Consider the following 23610-nt stretch of genomic DNA (forward strand, 5'->3'; position numbering starts at 1 on the left):
GACATAATGGTCCTCACTCATCCTCAACTCGTTAGTAACATAATGGTCCTCACTCATCCTCAACTCTGACATAATGGTCCTCACTCATCCACAACTCTGACATAATGGTCCTCACTCATCCTCAACTCTGACATAATGGTCCTCACTCATCCTCAACTCTGACATAATGGTCCTCACTCATCCTCAACTCTGACATAATGGTCCTCACTCATCCTCAACTCTGACATAATGGTCCTCACTCATCCTCAACTCTAACATAATGGTCCTCACTCATCCTCAACTCTGACATAATGGTCCTCACTCATCCTCAACTCTGACATAATGGTCCTCACTCATCCTCAACTCGTTAGTAACATAATGGTCCTCACTCATCCTCAACTCATTAGTAACATAATGGTCCTCACTCATCCTCAACTCTGACATAATGGTCCTCACTCATCCTCAACTCTGACATAATGGTCCTCACTCATCCTCAACTCTGCCTACTTTGTGAAATAGTGTATAATTATGATGCTGGCTGATGGGCTGAAGCACCTTTTCCTCACTGATAGAGAGCAGCATAGAAGAGACCAGAGGAAAAGATTTGTCATGTTAATGATGAACGTTTCTAGTTGGGTCTAATGGTGGGAGACAGAGAGCTCATTACCAGTCCTAAATAGACAATGTGCTCCAGCCGGCCAGGAAGGAAAAGATATGTCTTCCATAACGGTCTATTCTATGTTCCAGTTGGCTACTGTTAGGTGCAATATGAATATGACGCCGTGGTAACAGTGCATGGTGGTGACCAATCAGAATACAGTATTTGGTCCACTCCTGTTCTTAATTGGTCCCCTACTATGATGAGGAAGTGGGGGTAGAGTTGGTGAAGTGGGACATGTTTTTTCTTCTGGATCTCTCTTGTTCTATTGAGGACGGCCATTTTTAAAAAATGTATCGTGTTTGGTTGAACATTTGTCACTATTGATTTTATATCTGCCACTGAATGATATTCCATCTCCCTTTGTAATCTAGTATAAACGACAGAATAAGGACTACCAGAAAACCAAGCTGAGGATAATGGAGATTGCCAATTATGTTGATAAGGTAAGCCAGTGTGGTGATGTGTGTGTCTTAGATGCAATCCACAGGGGGAATAAAGAGAGCTTCATTTATCAGAGCCGGGAGAGAGAGAGAGTCTGGTTTTATAAATCACCTCCTGACATATCATTAACTTCCACACAGTTCTCTGATATTTCTGAGATTAATTGTCTTTCTAGTCCTTTACAATTCTGCCCTTTGTTGTGTCATCAGAATGATCAAAGTGATTGAAAATGATAGATTTGAATAATCTAAATTTGTCTGTTTAGAAATGCCCTAGTCACAATGAAAAACAAACACATGTCTCTGTGTGACCCCATTGCCGTGAGTGTTGCCTGTTGACGTGAGTGTTGACTGTTGCCGTGAGTGTTGCCTGTTGCCGTGAGTGTTGCCTGTTGACGTGAGTGTTGCCTGTTGCCGTGAGTGTTGTCTGTTGCTGTCAGTGATGCCAGTTGCCAGGCGGTTGTGTTATGTTGTGGTTGGGGTTCAGTTCTACAGGGCTCTGAACATCCGGGTGCCTCTGATTGGTCTGGAGGTATGGAAGGAGAGGGATGAGTGCATCATTACAGAGGAGCCCAACACCACACTCTGGTCCTTCCTACAGTGGAGACAGAAGCTTAAGTCCCGCAAGAAGCACGACAACGCACAGCTACTGACGTTAGTAAAGACCACACACACACACACACACACACACACACACACACACACACACACACACACACACACACACACACACACACACACACACACACACACACACACACACACGCGCCGAATACAGCAGGTGTAGACCTTACAGTGAAATGGTTATTTACAAGCCCTTAACCAACAGTGCAGTTTTAAGAAAATAGAGGTAAGAAAATATTCAGTAAACAAAAATAAAGTAGAAAATAAATCAAAAGTAACACAATAAAATAAGAATAACAAGGCAGGGGGCACCGGGGTCTATGTGTGGAGCTACAGGTTAGTTGGGGTCATTTGTATCGTGGCTTGCGAAAGTATTCACCCTCCTTGGCATTTTTCCTATTTTGTTGCCTTACAACCTGGAATTAAAATAGATTTTGGGGGGGGTTGTATCATTTGATTTACACGCCATGCCTACCACTATGAAGATGCAATTATTATTTTTTTATTGTGAAACAAACAAAAAATAAGACAAAAAAACGGAAAACTTGAGCGTGCATAACTATTCACCCCCCAAGTCAATACTTTGTAGAGGCACCTTTTGCAGCAATTACAGCTGCAAGTCTCTTGGAGTATGTCTCTATAAGCTTGGCACATCTAGCCACTGGGATTTTTGCCCATTCTTCAAGGCAAAACTGCTCCAGCTCCTTCAAGTTGGATGGGTTCAGCTGGTGTACAGCAATCTTTAAGTCATACCACAGATTCTCAATTGGATTGAGGTATGAGCTTTGACTAGGCCATCCCAAGACATTTAAATGTTTCCTCTTAAACCACTCAAGTGTTGCTCCTACTGGAAGGTGAACCTCCATCCCAGTCTCAAATCTCTGGAAGACTGAAACAGGTTTCTTCAGGAATTTCCCTGTATTTAGCGCCATCCATCATTCCTTCAATTCTGACCAGTTTCCTAGTCCCTGCCGATGGAAAAACATCCCCACAGCATGATGTTACTACCAGCATGCTTCACTGTGGGGAAGGTGTTCTCGGGGTGATGAGAGGTGTCGGGTTGCGCCAGGCATAGTGTTTTCCTTAATGGCCAAAAAGCTACATTTTAGTCTCATCTGACCAGAGTACCTTCTTCCGTATGTTTGGGAAGTCTCCCACATGCCTTTTGGCGAACACCAAATGTGTTTGCTTATTTTTTTCTTTAAGCAATGGCTTTTTTCTGGACACTCTTCCGTAAAGCCCAGCTCTGTGGAGTGTACGGCTTAAAGTGGTCCTATGGATAGATACTCCAATCTCCGCTGTGTAGCTTTGCAGCTCCTTCAGGGTTATCTTTGGTCTCTTTGTTGCCTCTCTGATTAATGCCCTCCTTGCCTGGTCCATGAGTTTTGGTGGGCGGCACTCTCTTGGCAGGTTTGTTGTGGTGACATATTCTTTACATTTTTATATAATGGATTTAATGGTGATCGATGGGATGTTCAAAGTTTCTGATATTTTTTTATAACTCAACCCTGATCTGTACTTCTCCACAACTTTGTCCCTGACCTGTTTGGAGAGCTCCTTGGTCTTCATGGTGCCACTTGCTTGGTGGTGCCCCTTACTTAGTGGTGTTGCAGACTCTGGGGCCTTTCAGAACAGGTGTATAAATACTGAGATCATGTGACACTTAGATTGCACACAGGAGGACTTTATTTAACTAATTATGTGACTTCTGAAGGTAATTGGTTGCACCAGATGTTATTTAGGGGCTTGATAGCAAAGGGGGTGAATACATATGCATGCACCATTTTTAAGTTTTTTATTTTGTCTAATTTTTTGAAACAAGTTTTTTTTTCTTCATTTCACTTCCCCAATTTGGACTATTTGGTGTATGTCCATTACATGATATCCAAATAAAAATCAATTTAAATTACAGGTTGTAATGCAACAAAATAGGAAAAACACCAAGGTGGATGAATACTTCTGCAAGGCACTATACATATAGATAGGGGTAGAGTGACTATGCATAGATAATAAACAGTGAGTAGCAGCAGTGTAAATCCCTCCCCTTCCGTCGCCCAAAATGAATTCCAGCCTTCATTACTGGCTAGATTGATAAATGATTAGCTAAACAGCAGTTCTATTAACTAAAAGATCTCGGCTCAGTGAGGTGTAATTAGAACAACACAGTTCAGTGAGGTGTAATTAGAACATGACAGTTCAGTGAGGTGTAATTAGAACAACACAGCTCAGTGAGGTGTAATTAGAACATCACAGCTCAGTGAGGTGTAATTAGAACAACACAGCTCAGTGAGGTGTAATTAGAACATCACAGCTCAGTGAGGTGTAATTAGAACATCACAGTTCAGTGAGGTGTAATTAGAACATCACAGCTCAGTGAGGTGTAATTAGAACATCACAGTTCAGTGAGGTGTAATTAGAACAACACAGTTCAGTGAGGTGTAATTAGAACATCACAGTTCAGTGAGGTGTAATTACAACAACACAGTTCAGTGAGGTGTAATTAGAACATCACAGCTCAGTGAGGTGTAATTAGAACATCACAGTTCAGTGAGGTGTAATTACAACAACACAGTTCAGTGAGGTGTAATTAGAACATCACAGCTCAGTGAGGTGTAATTAGAGCATCACAGTTCAGTTAGGTGTAATTAGAACATCACAGCTCAGTGAGGTGTAATTAGAACATCACAGTTCAGTGAGGTGTAATTAGAACAACACAGTTCAGTGAGGTGTAATTAGAACATCACAGTTCAGTGAGGTGTAATTACAACAACACAGTTCAGTGAGGTGTAATTAGAACAACACAGCTCAGTGAGGTGTAATTAGAACATCACAGTTCAGTGAGGTGTAATTAGAACAACACAGTTCAGTTAGGTGTAATTAGAACATCACAGCTCAGTGAGGTGTAATTACAACATCACAGTTCAGTGAGGTGTAATTAGAACAACACAGTTCAGTGAGGTGTAATTACAACAACACAGTTCAGTGAGGTGTAATTAGAACATCACAGCTCAGTGAGGTGTAATTAGAACATCACAGCTCAGTGAGATGTAATTAGAACATCACAGTTCAGTGAGGTGTAATTACAACAACACAGTTCAGTGAGGTGTAATTAGAACATCGCAGCTCAGTGAGGTGTAATTAGAACATCACAGCTCAGTGAGGTGTAATTAGAATATCACAGCTCAGTGAGGTGTAATTAGAACATCACAGTTCAGTGAGGTGTAATTAGAACATCACAGCTCAGTGAGGTGTAATTAGAACAACACAGCACAGCTTGACTGCCAAACACACACACACACGCGCGCGCGCGCGCACACACATTCTGTCACACGCGCACACACACACATTCTCTCTCTCTCTCTCACACACACACACACTCTCACATTCTCTCTCTCTCACACACACACACACACACACACACACACACACACACACACTCTCTCACGTTCTCACACACACACACACACACACACACACACACACACACACACACACACACACACACACACACACACACTCTCTCACATTCTCACACACACACACACACACACACACACTCTCTCACATTCTCACACACACACACACACACACACACACACACACATGCACACACACACACACACACACACACACACACACACACACACACACACACACACACACACAACATAGCACAGCTTGACTGCCAAACACACAGTCATCCGTAAACAGTAAATTGGAGGCCTCTTCGCTGGAGGTAATTAGTTTCCAGATAGCACCTGGCGAGTGGTTTTAATTTTAAGGAGCAGCTTTTTGATTTGTTTCGGGAATCTTAAGTGACAACAAGCTCCAAGAGACGTCATTGCATAACCCCTTGAGGTGCTCTGAGAAAGGTCTCAGACAAGGATACCATCCTTCCACTGCTAGACGGTTCTCTATCTGTAATTAAAGTGCATCCGTCCCAGATCCCTCCCTGCCTGAGCACGTCCACACTGAACTGAAAGGAAAATGAAGGTGAAGTGATTTTCTTTTTTAATTTCCCGCTGACAGGGGAGTGATATTTAAAGGGACCACCATAGGGATGGCACCGCTGGAGGGGATGTGTAGTCTGGAGAACTCTGGAGGCATTAATGTGGTGAGTGGGGTGGTTAGGGTGGAGGAGAAATGTGTGTGTGTGTGTGTGTCTCCATACCTGTGTGTTTCTGTGGGCCAGAGAAATCGATAGCTCTTCCACACTTGATTAACTTCTAATAGGCTCTACTGGTTCAGTTCTCAGAGGTAATGGAGGCTAGTGTAATCCTAATATGACAGCAGGTATATATATATATCCACTACCACTACCCACCTTGGGTGGCTAGACACAACAGCACTGTCAAGAGAAAGGGACAAGTCTAAACTGGTTCCAGCTTTTTAAAGCTGTTTAAATTGAGACTGGGTGTTTTTGTGGTTATGCTTAATCCCATACAAATGTGTCCTTTTGCTAATGTGGTCCATCAGGACCATTCGGATTTACCCATCGGAGCTGCTGCCACCATGGCCCATGAGATCGGGCACAATTTTGGGATGAGCCACGACCACGAGGGTTGCTGTGTGGAGGCGACTGCGGAGCAAGGGGGCTGCGTGATGGCTGCTGCCACCGGGTAAGAATGAACAGGTTTTAGTTCCAACATGGCTACCAGAGATCCAAAATGGTCACCTAGACATCCAAGATGGCCACCGCTCTAAAGAACTCTCTGAAACTGAACATGATGGTAACTGTTCACAATGGTATTCTGCATTGTGGATCTTTGTAATGTTTACTTTCTTTCCCAATAGGCATCCATTTCCCCGGGTGTTCAGCCGCTGCAGTAAGCTGGACCTGGACAACTACTTCCAGAAGGGAGGAGGGATGTGCCTCTTCAATATGCCCGACATGAAGGACCTGGTCGGGGGCAAGAGGTGCGGCAACGGCTTTGTGGAGGACGGAGAAGAGTGCGACTGTGGAGAGCCAGAGGTGAGAAAAGCCTGCTGCTCTTAGCCGTTAGGATCCCTCACCTTAGACACGACGAGCACTTAGCATATCGTTGCTTTTCTTAGATATTGTATTTGTTAATCTTCCAGAATCCTTTGAGACGGTAAAACATTTTTAGAGGTGTTTAAAAGTTTTCTGGGGACTTTGCTTTGGGAATTGTTGTTTTTACTTTTATGGAATTACGGTTAAGTAAGTAAATCCTCTTTGGCTCAATTTGTGAGGAAGCATAAATTGAAAACAAGGAGAGGCTAATTTCTAGCTGACAGAAATGCTGATGATGTGGAGGCTGTTTTGACTTAAAGCACAACTGACAGTGAGTCGGCGTTGGCAGATACCACCGCCGTCTGACAAGAAGCCACCTGTTTTGACACAGAAACAGAATGCTCGCGTCATGGTGTCTTTTAGTATCCTGTCGCTTCAGAAGAATTGACTTTATTACGCATTACCACACACGCAGACAAACATATGCTTGGGGGAAAAAAACTGTTTTATTTCCAGCCTTGTCAATCATATCCCAACTTCCCATTTCTCAGCTCTTCCAAGGAACTTTTTTTTATTTTGCTATGGAAAGTACGCTATGAAAACTGTCTAGTACTGGAAGTCACCTTGGCGTATTGTAACTGGAACACTGATTTACTCTAAACACCACAGGGGTCTGTCTGGGAGGTTGGTGTAGTGTTCCTTTTCCTCTGTGTAGTCTCTCTCTCTCTCCCTGATCCATTCTCTCCCTGCGGTATAATTGCCGTTTCTCATCCTTCAACTCCCACGTCGAGTTTAGAATATCTGTGGCTCGACGGCGGTGAGAACGCCATGGCAACGGGGAAGAGATGTCATTTTCATCTCTGTATGACAGCGTTCTGTGCGGTTGGATGTATTTTTCCGCTTCCTCCATCTCAAAACTTTGACATGTCGATCAGTGCTGTCACCCCACTGGAGACAGAGTCAAAGAGCAGAGGAGTTGGGATGTGAACCGAGTGTGTGTGTGTGTGTGTGTGTGTGTGTGTGTGTGTGTGTGTGTGTGTGTGTGTGTGTGTGTGTGTGTGTGTGTGTGTGGGCACAGGGTCGTGCCTCATTGATTTGGCTAAACGTGATAACTGTGTGTGTGTGTGTGTGTGTGTGTATTTTATCTATAGGAGTGCAGTAATGACTGCTGCAACGCCAACAACTGCAGTCTGAAGGCAGAGGCTCAGTGCGCCCACGGGGTGTGTTGCGAGGGCTGTAAGGTATGAAACACACACACACACACACGAGGGCTGTAAGGTATGAAACACACACACACACGAGGGCTGTAAGGTATAAAACACACACACACACACGAGGGCTGTTAGGTATGAAACACAAACACACGAGGGCAATAACCTCTACTTCTCCTTTCTGATCAATAACATATACTTCTCCTGTCTGATCAATATCCTCTACTTCACCTCTCTGATCAATAACCTCTACTTCTCCTGTCAGATCAGTAAACTCTCTGATCAATAACCACTACTTCACCTCTCTGATCAATAACCTCCACGACTCTCTGATCAATAACCTCTACTTCTCCTGTCTGATCAATAACCTCTATGACTCTCTGATCAATAACCTCTTCTTCTCCTCTCTGATCAATATCCTCTACTTCTCCTGTCTGATCAATAACCTCTATGACTCTCTGATCAATAACCTCTACTTCACCTTTCTGATCAATAACCTGTACTTCTCCTCTCTGATCAATAATCTCCACTTCTCCTGTCTGATCAATAACCTCTACGACTATCTGATCAATAACCTTTACTTCTTCAGTCTGATCAGTAACCTCTCTGATCAATAACCTCTACTTCTCCTCTCTGATCAATAACCTCTACTTCTCCGGTCTGATCAATAATCTCCACTTCTCCTGTCTGATCAATAACCTCTACGACTTTCTGATCAATAACCTTTACTTCTTCAGTCTGATCAGTAACCTCTCTGATCAATAACCTCTACTTCACCTCTCTGATCAATAACCTCTACTTCTCCTGTCTGATCAATAACCTCTACGACTCTCTGATCAATAACCTCTACTTCTCCTGACTGATCAATAATCTCTACTTCTCCTCTCTGATCAATAACCTCTACGACTCTCTGATCAATAACCTCTACTTCTCCTCTCTGATCAATAACCTCTACGACTCTCTGATCAATAACCTCCACTTCTCCTGTCTGATCAATAACCTCTACGACTCTCTGATCAATAACCTCCACGACTCTCTGATCAATAACCTCTACTTCTCCTGACTGATCAATAACCTCTACTTCTCCTCTCTGATCAATAACCTCTACGACTCTCTGATCAATAACCTCTACGACTCTCTGATCAATAACCTCTACGACTCTCTGATCAATAACCTCCACGACTCTCTGATCAATAACCTCTACTTCTCCTGTCTGATCAATAACCTCTACTTCACCTCTCTGATCAATATCCTCTACTTCACCTCTCTGATCAATAACCTCTACTTCTCCTGTCTGATCAATATCCTCTACTTCTCCTGTCTGATCAATAACCTCTACTTCACCTCTCTGATCAATATCCTCTACGACTCTCTGATCAATAACCTCCACTTCTCCGGTCTGATCAATAACCTCTACTTCTCCTGTCTGATCAATAAACTCTACTTATCCTGTCTCATCAATAACCTCTACTTCTCCTGTCTGATCAATAACCTCTACTTCTCCTCTCTGATCAATAATCTCTACGACTCTCTGATCAATAACCTCTACGACTCTCTGATCAATAACCTCTACGACTCTCTGATCAATAACCTCCACTTCTCCTGTCTGATCAATAACCTCTACTTCTCCTGTCTGATCAATAACCTCTACTTCTCCTCTCTGATCAATAATCTCTACTTCACCTCGCTGATCAATATCCTCTACTTCACCTCTCTGATCAATATTCTCTACGACTCTCTGATCAATAACTTCTACTTCTCCTGTCTGATCAATATCATCTCTGATCAATAAACTCTTCTCCTCTCTGATCAATAACCTCTACTTCTCCTGTCTGATCAATATCATCTCTGATCAATAAACTCTACTTCTCCTCTCCGATCAATAACCTCTACTTCTCCTGTCTGATCAATAACCTCTACGACTCTCTGATCAATAACCTCCACGACTCTCTGATCAATAACCTCTACTTCTCCTGTCTGATCAATAACCTCTACTTCACCTCTCTGATCAATATCCTCTACTTCTCCTCTCTGATCAATAACCTCTACTTCTCCTGTCTGATCAATAACCTCACGACTCTCTGATCAATAACCTCTACTTCTCCTGTCTGATCAATATCCTCTACTTCTCCTGTCTGATCAATAACCTCTACTTCTCCTCTCTGATCAATAACCTCTACTTCTCCTGTCTGATCAATATCATCTCTGATCAATAAACTCTTCTCCTCTCTGATCAATAACCTCTACTTCTCCTGTCTGATCAATAACCTCTACTTCTCCTGTCTGATCAATATCATCTCTGATCAATAAACTCTTCTCCTCTCTGATCAATAACCTCTACTTCTCCTGTCTGATCAATAACCTCTACTTCACCTCTCTGATCAATAACCTCTACTTCTCCTCTCTGATCAATATCCTCTACTTCTCCAGTCTGATCAATAACCTCTACTTCACCTCTCTGATCAATAACCTCTACTTCTCCTGTCTGATCAATATCATCTCTGATCAATAAACTCTTCTCCTCTCTGATCAATAACCTCTACTTCTCCTGTCTGATCAATAACCTCACGACTCTCTGATCAATAACCTCTACTTCTCCTGTCTGATCAATATCATCTCTGATCAATAAACTCTTCTCCTCTCTGATCAATAACCTCTACTTCTCCTGTCTGATCAATAACCTCTACTTCTCCTCTCTGATCAATAACCTCTACTTCTCCTCTCTGATCAATTAGCTCTACTTCACCTCTCTGATCAATAACCTCTACTTCACCTCTCTGATCAATAACCTCTACTTCACCTCTCTGATCAATAACCTCTCTGATCAATAACCTGTACTTCTCCTGTCTGATCAGTAACCTCTTCTTCTCCTGTCTGATCAATAACCTCTACGACTCTCTGATCAATATCCTCTACTTCTCCTGTCTGATCAATAACCTCTACGACTCTCTGATCAATAACCTCTACTTCACCTCTCTGATCAATAACCTCTACTTCTCCTCTCTGATCAATAATCTCTCTGATCAATAACCTCTACTTCTCCTGTCTGATCAATAACCTCTACATCACCTCTCTAATCAATAACTTCTACTTCACCTCTCTGATCAATAACTTTTACTTCACCTCTTTGATCAATAACCTCTACTTCTCCTGTCTGATCAATAATCTCCACTTCTCCTGTCTGAACAATAACCTCAACTTCTCCTCTCTGATCAATAACCTCTACTTCACCTCTCTGATCAATAAGCTCTACTTCACCTCTCTGATCAATAAACTCTACTTCTCTTGTTTGATCAATAACCTCTACGACTCTCTGATCAATATCCTCTACTTCTCCTGTCTGATCAATAACCTCTACGACACTCTGATCAATATCCTCTACTTCTCCTGTCTGATCAATAACCTCTATGACTCTCTGATCAATAACCTCTTCTTCACCTCTCTGATCAATATCCTCTACTTTTCCTGTCTGATCAATAACCTCTACTTCACCTTTCTGATCAATAACCTCTATTTCTCCTGTCTGATCAATATCCTCTACTTCTCCTGTCTGATCAATAACCTCTACTTCTCCGGTCTGATCAATAACCTCTACTTCACCTTTCTGATCAATAAACTCTATTTCTCCTGTCTGATCAATATCCTCTACTTCTCCTGTCTGATCAATAACCTCTCTGATCAATAACCTCTACTTCTCCGGTCTGATCAATAACCTCTACTTCTCCTCTCTGATCAATAACCTCTACGACTCTGATCAATAATCTCTACTTCTCCTGTCTGATCAATAACCTCTACGACTCTGATCAATAACCTCTCTGATCAATAACCTCTACTTCACCTCTCTGATCAATAACTTCTACTTCTCCTCTCTGATCAATAATCTCTACGACTCTCTGATCAATAATCTCCACCTCTCCTCTCTGATCAATAACCTCTACTTCTCCTGTCTGATCAATAACCTCTACTTCTCCTGTCTGATCAATAATCTCTACTTCTCCTCTCTGATCAATAACCTCTACGACTCTCTGATCAATATCCTATACTTCTCCTCTCTGATCAATAACCTCTACGACTCTCTGATCAATATCCTCTACTTCTCCTCTCTGATCAATAACCTCTACGACTCTCTGATCAATAACCTCTACTTCTCCTCTCTGATCAATAACCTCTACTTCTCCTGTCTGATCAATAAGCTCTACTTCTCCTCTCTGATCAATAACCTCTCTGATCAATAACCTCTACTTCTCCTGTCTGATCAATAACCTCTACTTCTCCTCTCTGATCAATAACCTCTACGACTCTGATCAATAATCTCTACTTCTCCTGTCTGATCAATAACCTCTCTGATCAATAACCTCTACTTCTCCTCTCTGATCAATAACCTCTACGACTCTCTGATCAATAACCTCCACGACTCTCTGATCAATAACCTCTACTTCTCCTGTCTGATCAATAACCTCTACTTCTCCTCTCTGATCAATAACTTCTACGACTCTGATCAATAATCTCTACTTCTCCTGTCTGATCAATAACCTCTCTGATCAATAACCTCTACTTCTCCTGTCTGATCAATAATCTCTACTTCACCTCTCTGATCAATAATCTCTACTTCTCCTCTCTGATCAATAACCTCTACGACTCTCTGATCAATAATCTCTACTTCTGCTCTCTGATCAATAACCTCTACTTCTCCTGTCTGATCAATAACCTCTACGACTCTCTGATCAATAACCTCTATTTCACCTCTCTGATCAATAACCTCTACTTCACCTCTCTGATCAATAACCTCTACTTCACCTCTCTGATCAATAACCTCTACTTCACCTCTCTGATCAATAATCTCCGCTTCTCCGGTCTGATCAATAACCTCTACTTCACCTCTCTGATCAATAACCTCTACTTCTCCTGTCTGATCAATAACCTCTACTTCTCCTGTCTGAATATTAACCTCTCTGATCAATAACCTCTACTTCTCCTGTCTGAATAGTAACCTCTCTGATCAATAAACTCTACTTCACCTCTCTGATCAATATGTTCTCTGATCAGTAATTATGTTTTGTCTCAAGTTTCAACTTTCCTGTTTTTTGTTTCACGTAAATGAGAATAACAACTTCTTCTGTGATTCTTTTAAAAGTATCGAAAATCTTTTTATCTCCCTATCTCATAACCTTTCCCTCTATTTATTTATGTGATTGAATCATTTATTTAAATCCCTCTGTAATTTATCATGTACTGAATGGTCTTTAAAGCAAGTAAATCATACTGAATCCCCCCCTCCTCTCTCTTTGGTTTTGCCCTCCTCTCCCCCAGCTGAAGCAGGCAGGTACCATGTGTCGTGGTCCTGCAGGAGCATGCGACCTGCCTGAGTACTGCACTGGAGGCTCTCCCTACTGCCCGTCCAACGTTTACCTGCTGGATGGTTCCTCCTGCCAGTATGGTCACGCCTACTGCTACAACGGCATGTGTCTGACCCACGAACAGCAGTGTCTGCAGCTGTGGGGCTACGGTAGGGATGGACGGCCTCTATATAACCATGTATACATACTGGTACGTTAAACACCAGAGTAGAGAAGGCCCTCTTACGCTGCACACATAGCATAGTAATAAAATAGGACATTTTGCAGATGCTTTCATCCAAGGCGATTTACAGTAATGGCTGCATTTGGGAGTTCCCGGGAATACGAACCCACGAGCCTGGCGTTGCAAGTGCCGTGTTCTGCGTGCTCTGCGTGCTCTGCCGTGCTCTGCCTGCTCTGCCTGCTCTGCCGTGCTCTGCCGTGCTCTGCCTGCTCTGCCGTGCTCTGCCGTGCTCTGCCTGCTCTGCGTGCTCTGCGTGCTCTGCGTGCTCTGCCGTGCTCTGCCTGCTCTGCCGTGCTCTGCCTGCTCTAACGTGCTCTGCCGTGCTCTGCCGTGCTCTGCCAACTGAGCTACAGTGGAGCTATGGAATATATTTGAACTTGGACAGTGGTACCATCCAATCAGACACCTCAGTATTATCTCGTTAAAAGTTGGTACTCGGCTTACTAATTTCACGATGAATTACTTTGGTCGTGAAATTGGCACTTCACCGGTCTTAGCCTGTAGCCTACCCACCCACTGCATTACCACACACATACACACACACACACACACACACACACACACACACACACACACACACACACACACACACACACACACACACACACACACACACACACACACACACACACACACACACACACTGCATTACCACACCCACACTGCATTACCACACACACACACACACACACACACACACACACACACACACACACACACACACACACACACACACACACACACACACACACACACTGCATTACCACACCCACACTGCATTACCACACCCACACTGCATTACCACACACACACACACACACACACACACACACACACACACACACACACACTGCATTACCACACCCACACTGCATTACCACACACGCACACACCCATCCTCTGTTCCTGTACACACAGACCTAGAGAGTACCACAGACCTAGAGAGTACCACAGACCTAACAGACCTAGAGAGTACCACAGACCTAGAGAGTACCACAGACCTAGAGAGTACCACAGACCTAACAGACCTAGAGAGTACCACAGACCTAGAGAGTATCACAGACCTAGAGAGTACCACAGACCTAGAGAGTACCACAGACCTAGAGAGTACCACAGACCTAGAGAGTACCACAGACCTAGAGAGTACCACAGACCTAGAGAGTACCACAGACCTAACAGACCTAGAGAGACCACAGACCTAGAGAGTACTACAGACCTAGAGAGTACCACAGACCTAGAGAGTACCACAGACCTAGAGAGTACCACAGACCTAGAGAGTACCACAGACCTAGAGAGTACCATAGACCTAGAGAGTACCACAGACCTAGAGACTACTACAGACCTAGAGAGTATCACAGACCTAGAGAGTACCACAGACCTAGAGAGTACCACAGACCTAGAGAGTACCACAGACCTAGAGAGTATCACAGACCTAGAGAGTACCACAGACCTAACAGACCTAGAGAGTACCACAGACCTAGAGAGTACCACAGACCTAGAGAGTACCACAGACCTAGAGAGTACCACAGACCTAGAGAGTACTACAGACCTAGAGAATACCACAGACCTAGAGAGTACCACAGACCTAGAGAGTACCACAGACCTAGAGAGTACCACAGACCTAGAGAGTACCACAGACCTAGAGAGTATCACAGACCTAACAGACCTAGAGAGACCACAGACCTAGAGAGTACTACAGACCTAGAGAGTATCACAGACCTAACAGACCTAGAGAGTACCACAGACCTAGAGAGTATCACAGACCTAACAGACCTAGAGAGTACCACAGACCTAGAGAGTACCACAGACCTAGAGAGTACCACAGACCTAGAGAGTATCACAGACCTAACAGACCTAGAGAGTACCACAGACCTAGAGAGTACCACAGACCTAGAGAGTACCACAGACCTAGAGAGTACCACAGACCTAGAGAGTACTACAGACCTAGAGAGTACTACAGACCTAGAGAATACCACAGACCTAGAGAGTACCACAGACCTAGAGAGTACCACAGACCTAACAGACCTAGAGAGTACCACAGACCTAGAGAGTACAACAGACCTAGAGAGTACCACAGACCTAGAGAGTACTACAGACCTAGAGAATACCACAGACCTAGAGAGTACCACAGACCTAGAGAGTACCACAGACCTAGAGAGTACCACAGACCTAGAGAGTACCACAGACCTAGAGAGTACCACAGACCTAGATAGTATCTGGAGAGCTTTTGTCACGTACGATAGTCACCTCACTGTCTCAGTAAGCCAGTCACATCTCCACCAGCAAAACGTTTCAGCATTTAGAAACTCCAGCTAGTCATTAGGATAGCCACCTTTTTAAACAGTATTAACATAATTGATGATAAGGACCTCAACCTTTCTCTCTCTCTCTCTCTCTCTCTCTCTCTCTCTCTCTCTCTCTCTCTCTCTCTCTCTCTCTCCCCATCTGCATCATGGGTAGTGATGTATCGGCTTTGCTCCTCACGTACAGTACACAGATCGCCATGACGATCTACACCTTTAAACTGCATTAGCATACAACGTTGGGTAACGTGTATTACAGCATTAGTCAGCAATCGCAGTTCAAAGCTTTACAAAATAATTATTTACCTAAAACTTATTTTAGTATTTTGTTCATTAGTCCACTGTTAATAGGATCCCTAAAACAGTGTGATTGCCAGTAATATAGAGCACTTTCAGTAACAAATATAAAATGTGGTGATGATGCGTTTTGAAAAAGTTCTCTTTTTTTTAAGAATATTATTTTTGGACATAACAAAATCAAAAGATTTTTATTTATTTTTATCCTTTTTTAAAACATTCTGTTTGTCATTCTTAGAGGTGCAAACTGTCTTTTGTGTAGGAATATACATCATGGTGACTCAAGTAGCTCAAACTGTTGCTTCTTAAAAGTGAATGTAAGCACATCCCTGTATGGGCGTAATGGCTTTTCTCATGAGTGAGTGGTTGCTATAGTAACTTTTATTTACATTATGGATTTGTGCCCGGCCAGGTGCCCGGCCAGCGCACGACGCCTGCTTTCAAGACGTCAACGCAGCAGGGAACGCGTTTGGAAACTGTGGGAAGGACGGACAGGGAAACTACATGAAGTGCGAGAAAAGGTGAGTGGGAACAATGTCCTCTTATAAATCTTCATAACACGGCATAGTAGTTCCAATTCAGATACAATATAACTATCTAACTACATTGCCTGTTTATAGTTATAAAGTGTTGAGATATTATAGCATAGGCCGGGGTTGGTCAAACCATAATTCTGTGGGCCACACCTGATCCTGGAGTTAAATCAGGTGGGTTAGTGTTGGTCTGGAACAAAAGCCTGCACCCACTTCAGCCATCCAGGGCCATCCATGATCTGCTATATAACATATAAGGACCCAGAGTATTTCCTTGTCAAATCACATGAATGTGAACAACTCCTGGCCTTAACCAATAACACACTGCTTGCTTCACAGTCTGACATCCAGTGTTTTCCCTAGCTGCCCACCAGTCCTTTAAAAAGGGGGGCACCAGTCCTCGTTTATCCATGTACAGTAACGCACACAAGCCACGCCCCTCTGTGAACTGTAAATCGCAGCAGCGCGTCTCAGAGACCGTTTCCATGGCGTCGCACCTCAACTAATGAATGGATCCAAATTAGCATTTTAGCTACAGTTAAAGTCAGAAGATTACATACGCCTTAGCCAAATACATTTAAACTCAGTTTTTCACAATTCCTGACATTTAATCCTAGTAAAAATTGCCTGTCTTAGGTCAGTTAGGATCACCACTTTATCTTAATAATGTGAAATGTCAGAACAATAGTAGAGAGAATGATTTATTTCAGCTTTTGTTTCTTTCATCACATTCCCAGTGGGTCAGAAGTTTGCATACACTCAATTAGTATTTGGTAGCATTGCCTTTAAATTGTTAAGCTTGGGTCAAACGTTTTGGGTAGCCTTCCACAAGCTTCACACAATAAGTTGGGTGAATTTTGGCCCATTCCTCGTGACAGAGCTGGTGTAACTGAGTCAGGTTTGTAGGCCTCCTTGCTCGCACACACTTTTTCGGTTCTGCCCACAAATTTTCTATAGGATTGAGGTCAGGGCTTTGTTATGGTCACTCCAATACCTTGACTTTGTTGTCCTTAGGCCATTTTGCCACAATTGTGGAATTATGCTTGGGGACATTGCCCATTTGGAAGACCCATTTGCGACCAAGCTTTAACTTCCTGACTGATGTCTTGAGATGTTGCTTCAAAATAGCCACATCATTTCAATTTCTCAAACAATCAACTATTTTACACCATTTGAAAGATAAACATCTCCTTAATCCAACCACGTTGTCCGATTTCAAAAAGGCTTTACGGCGAAAGCATAAAGTTAGATTATGTTAGGACAGTACATAGACAAAAAATTACACACAGCAATTTTCAATGCAAGGACAGGCGTCACCAAAAGCAGAAAACCAGCTAAAATGATGCACTAACCTTTGACAATCTTCATCAGATGACACTCCTAGGACATTATGTTATACAATACATGCATTTTTTGTTCTATCAAGTTCATATTTATATCCAAAAACAGCATTTTACATCGGCGCGTGACGTTCAGAAAATGTATTTCCCCCAAAACTGCCGGTGAATCAGTACTACAATTTACAAACATACTCATCATAAACGTTGATAAAATATTAAACTGTTATTCAAAGAATTATAGATTAACATCTCCTGAATGCAACCACATTGACAGATTTCAAAATAACTTTACTGGGAAAGCACACTTTGCAATAATCTGAGTACTGCGCTCAGAAAAATACATCAGGCAATTACAGATACCCGCTATTTTGGAGTCACCTAAATGCATAAATAGCATTAGAAATATTTACTTACCTTTAATAATCTTCATCAGAAAGCACTTCCAGGAATCCCAGGTCCACAACAAATGTTGTTTTGTTCGATAAAGTTCATAATTTATGTCCAAATAGCTCCGAATGTAGGAAACGCGCGGAAAATGTGACGACGAAAAGTTTAAAAAAATCTATTTACGTTCGTTCAAACATGTCAAACGTTGTATAGCATCAATCTTTAGGGCCTTTAGAACGTAAAGATTCAGTAATATTTCAACCGGACGGTTCCTGTGTCTTGAAAAACGTTTTGGAACAGAGCTACCTTTCTCGTGAATGGGCGCCAATGAAGTGATGTCATTCCCTGGGTAACCAACTTCCCAGCCTTCTCATTCGGTCTCTGTTTATCATAGACGCCTCAAACAACTTTCTAAAGACTGTTGACATCTAGTGGAAGCCTTAGGAAGTGCAAAATGAATCCTGAGTCACTGTGTGTTCCATTGGCAATGACTTGAAAAAAGTACAGGCACAAGATTTTCATTTCCTGCTTGTATTTTTCTCAGGTTTTTGCCTGCCATATGAGTTATGTTATACTTACAGACACCATTCAAACAGTTTTAGAAACTTCAGAGTGTTTTCTATCCAAATCTACTAATAACATGCATATTCTAGTTTCTGGGCCAGAGTAGTAACCTGTTCAAATTGGGTACGTTTTTTATCCGGCCGTGAAAATACTGCCCCCTAGCCCAGAGAGGATAAAGGCACAGTCAACTTAGTGTATGTAAACTTCTGACACACTGGAATTGTGATACAGTGAATTATAAATGAAATAATCTGTCTGTAAACAATTGTTGGAAAAATTACTTGTGTCATGCACAATACAGATGTCCTAACCGACTTGCCAGAACTATAGTTTGTTAACAAGAAATTTGTGGAGTGGTTGAAAAAACGAGTTTTAATGAAAACTTCCCACTTCAACTGTATGCAAATTAGGCCTAAGATTAAGGCATTCAAAGTCAGCCTTGTGTCCACATGATACGCCACTGCCCATCTGAATTAGAGAGAATCCCATAAGCAACGTGGAGACGTTACAGTCGTCAGTCAAGGAGATCTTAGGATATGCCCTCTTCCAATTAAGACGTTTAGATAAACTACGAGGCTTAAAGTTACTTACATCCACAAGCCATTAATCGTACTGTAGTCTTCCTCTTGTCTTTGTTTCCCGTGGATGCATTGTTGTGTGTGTGTGTGTGTGTGTGTGTGTGTGTGTGTGCCTAATGCGTCTGTCTGTCTGTCCTTCCATCCGCCGTCCATCTGTCTGTGTGTATGTGTCTGTCTCTCGTGTGCGTCCGTCATTCAATCATGTGCGTCGATCCCCAGCGATGCCAAGTGTGGGAAGATCCAATGCCACAGCGCGGCCAAGAAGCCGAAGGGCACCAACGCAGTGTCCATAGACACCACCATCCGTACAGACGGCATGGAGGTGAAGTGCAGGGGGACATACGTCTATACCACCCAGGATGGACAGGGGGACCTCCCTGACCCAGGCCTCGTCATGACCGGCACCAAGTGTGGAGAGGGGAAGGCAAGTCATGGTTGCAGTGTAATATTAATCTACTTGTATCTGTACCATAGACATTACTGTAAACTTTATCATAGACATTACTGTAATATTTATCATAGACTACTGTAAACTTTATCATAGACATTACTGTAATATTTATCATAGACTGTACTGTAAACTTTATCATAGACTCTACTGTAATATTTATCATAGACTCTACTGTAATATTTATCATAGACTCTACTGTAATATTTATCATAGACATTACTGTAAACTTTATCATAGACTGTACTGTAATATTTATCATAGACTGTAATATTTATCATAGACTGTAATATTTATCATAGACTCTGCTGTAATATTTATCATAGACTGTAATATTTATCATAGACTCTACTGTAATATTTATCATAGACTCTACTGTAATATTTATCATAGACTCTACTGTAATATTTATCATAGACATTACTGTAATATTTATCATAGTCTGTACTGTAATATTTATCATAGTCTGTACTGTAAACTTGATCATAGAATGTACTGTAGACGTGTTCTACTATTCTTTCAGCTTGTATTATTATATTAGTATTGATTGGGTGTCTACTAGTGATGTAATAAATGTCACTATCTCATCCAAAACCTGTTAGCTTTACTCAATTGTGATTCATACTATATACCGTAATAATCTTAAATGTGTACATACATTACATTTGTAGACAGGCATGCATCCACTGAGTTACCATACAGAGCCAAAACACTGCCTCACACACCTTCTACAGCAGTGTTCCTCAGTGTGTGTATGTATAAGCATCTGTGTGTTACTGCAGGTGTGCAGGGACCGCCGGTGCCAAAACAACTCTTTCACCGAGCTGGAGGGCTGCATCGCTCGCTGCCATGGCCATGGGGTAAGCACTAGGCCTCACACACACACACACACACACACACACACACACACACACACACACACACACACACACACACACACACACACACACACACACACACACACACACACTTTTCTCCATCCCTGTAATCTTTTTGACGTACATTGTCCTTGGGGGCGAAGGCAGATGGCTGTCTCTGTAGCTCTTGTAAAACAGGAGAAATGGATGGTAGCGACACAACACCTGAAGCCATGAACTATTTGTTTGTTAAGTACTGCGTAGCCACAGGGAGAGATGGCTGATCATATCTTTGTTTATGAGACAATAAACATTGTGTTTGCATTGTGTACAACTTTAACCACCTGTCCCTATAGGAATCTAGGCTTAACTTTGTTTTCATTGTCATGACTCACACATATCACTGTCAGCTGTTTAGTGGCGTGCCGCTTTTGGTCGCCAGAGACACAGACAGCGGTAATTTAACACCCCAACGTTTCTTATCTTAAAACGGGCCCTCCAGGTCGGCCATCTTAGAAGCGGAAAACTGTTGACTCTCAGTAAGCAAGAGGGCTTCCATTAGCGAGGCGCTGGCATTCTATAATGTTTTGAAATCTCCTCAACCAACAGCTTCCTGAGCCCTAGAGACAAACAGAACATGCTCTTATTCTTTAATCTCCTTCTCTTGTTCTATCATTCATTCTCTCTCTCTCTGCCCTGTTTAAAAGTCTTCATTTGTCCTGTTTTGCTTACTCCCTCACTCTGAAAGGCCAGCGACTGGAAATGGCTCTGAGGAGGGATTATTTAAAGCATAGTTTTCCCCACTCTTTCTTCTCTTTTGTGACTTTTTCATTTGCATTATAATTTGGTTCCTATTGATCCCCGGGCTTAAAGAGAGCAGCGCGGATGTAAAATAAAATAAAAATGACTAGCGTCTGTATCTTTGCTAGAGTACAAACGAAGAAGCAGCTTCACTGCATCTACAGTATCATCTTGGCTCTGCAGCTTCTCTGCATTTATCATCTTGGCTCTGCAGCTTCTCTGCATTTATCATCTTGGCTCTGCAGCTTCTTTGCATTTATCATCTTGGCTCTGCAGCTTCTCTGCATTTATCATCTTGGCTCTGCAGCTTCTTTGCATGTATCATCTTGGCTCTGCAGCTTCTCTGCATTTATCATCTTGGCTCTGCAGCTTCTCTGCATTTATCATCTTGGCTCTGCAGCTTCTTCTTTGGGTTTGAGAAGCATGAAAAATATTCACAAAACAACTTCAGAGGGTCACAAGAGGGAACTTTTTTTGTAAAAACACTCAACAAGCATGTTTCTAATCAGTGATATGATAATTGTGTTGGTGTAATTAAGGCATGGAAATAATTTTCTACATAATTTAGCAGCATGAAATACTGTGTGATGCAGAATGTCCGGCGATAGTAATCAAGTGGAAAATGTTATTTTTCACAAAGAGTTTTGAAATCAGTATCAAACAAGTGGATTTGCAACGCCAAGATCTTTGATTGCTAAACTTGGCACAAAGAACTATAACCCTTTCATTCAAAGTTCATTCAACACCCAATGTCATTGATTTTCGTTCAGTGTTCAATGTCTTCGAGTTTGGTTCGGTGTTCAATGTCATCGAGTTTGGTTCAGTGTTCAATGTCATCGAGTTTGGTTCAGTGTTCAATGTCTTCGAGTTTGGTTCAGTGTTCAATGTCATCGAGTTTGGTTCAGTGTTCAATGTCTTCGAGTTTGGTTCAGTGTTCAATGTCATCGAGTTTGGTTCAGTGTTCAATGTCTTCGAGTTTGGTTCAGTGTTCAATGTCTTCGAGTTTGGTTCGGTGTTCAATGTCATCGAGTTTGGTTCAGTGTTCAATGTCTTCGAGTTTGGTTCGGTGTTCAATGTCTTCGAGTTTGGTTCAGTGTTCGATGTCTTCGAGTTTGGTTCAGTGTTCGATGTCATCGAGTTTGGTTCAGTGTTCAATGTCTTCGAGTTTGGTTCAGTGTTCAATGTCATCGAGTTTGGTTCAGTGTTCAATGTCTTCGAGTTTGGTTCAGTGTTCAATGTTATCGAGTTTGGTTCAATGTCTTCCGAGTTTGGTTCAGTTTTCAATGTCATCGAGTTTGGTTCGGTGTTCAATGTCATCGAGTTTGGTTCAATGTCTTCCGAGTTTGGTTCAGTTTTCAATGTCATCGAGTTTGGTTCGGTGTTCAATGTCTTCGAGTTTGGTTCAATGTCTTCCGAGTTTGGTTCAGTGTTCAATGTCATCGAGTTTGTTCCAACGTTCAAATCGTACAGTTATTTCAATATTCAAAAGTCATTCAGTTTAACATTCAAAGCCATTCAGTCACTTCAACATTCAAAACCATTCAGTCACTTCAACAGTCAAAACCATTCAGTCACTTCAACATTCAAAACCATTCAGTCAGTTCAGTTCAACACTCAAAATGATACAGTTGGTTGAAGTGTTTAGCACCAGACAGCAGAATCACACAGAATCTCAGTATGACTTCACAGTGAAGGAAAGTCTGTCACATTCAAACACCTCATGTAGTAATCAAAACGTAGCATGCTAGCTAAATTCACTTGTCACTTCTCCAGACACGTACTGTAAGGTCAACACGGTAACACAGTGTGTGTGTGTGTGTGTGTGTGTGTGTGTGTGTGTGTGTGTGTGTGTGTGTTTTCCACAGGTGTGCAACAGCAATGGCAACTGTCACTGTAACCGAGGGTGGGCACCTCCCTTCTGTGAGAAGCTTGGTCTGGGTGGCAGTGTGGACAGTGGGCCTGTCCAGTACCACAGTGAGTTGACCTTCACACACAGACATGCTCCTTCCTGGGATTCACGACGCCCCCTATCAAT

General features: G+C 42.4%; 1 protein-coding gene across 1 annotated transcript in view; it reads left to right on the forward strand.

The window, feature by feature from the left end:
- Positions 1 to 23610, forward strand: part of adam19a (ADAM metallopeptidase domain 19a) — a gene marked incomplete in the record, with an annotated part of 166688 nt that overhangs the window by 131111 nt on the left and 11967 nt on the right. The window contains 11 exon segments of the mRNA XM_029759770.1: positions 1012 to 1083; positions 1568 to 1734; positions 5734 to 5818; positions 6181 to 6323; positions 6499 to 6676; positions 7828 to 7917; positions 13198 to 13393; positions 16480 to 16588; positions 19689 to 19893; positions 20700 to 20777; positions 23441 to 23549. Of these exon segments, the coding sequence (XP_029615630.1) occupies positions 1012 to 1083; positions 1568 to 1734; positions 5734 to 5818; positions 6181 to 6323; positions 6499 to 6676; positions 7828 to 7917; positions 13198 to 13393; positions 16480 to 16588; positions 19689 to 19893; positions 20700 to 20777; positions 23441 to 23549 (1432 nt within the window).

This window comes from Salmo trutta, chromosome 8 (genome assembly GCF_901001165.1).
Source record: "Salmo trutta chromosome 8, fSalTru1.1, whole genome shotgun sequence".
NCBI classification, from domain to species: domain Eukaryota; kingdom Metazoa; phylum Chordata; class Actinopteri; order Salmoniformes; family Salmonidae; genus Salmo; species Salmo trutta.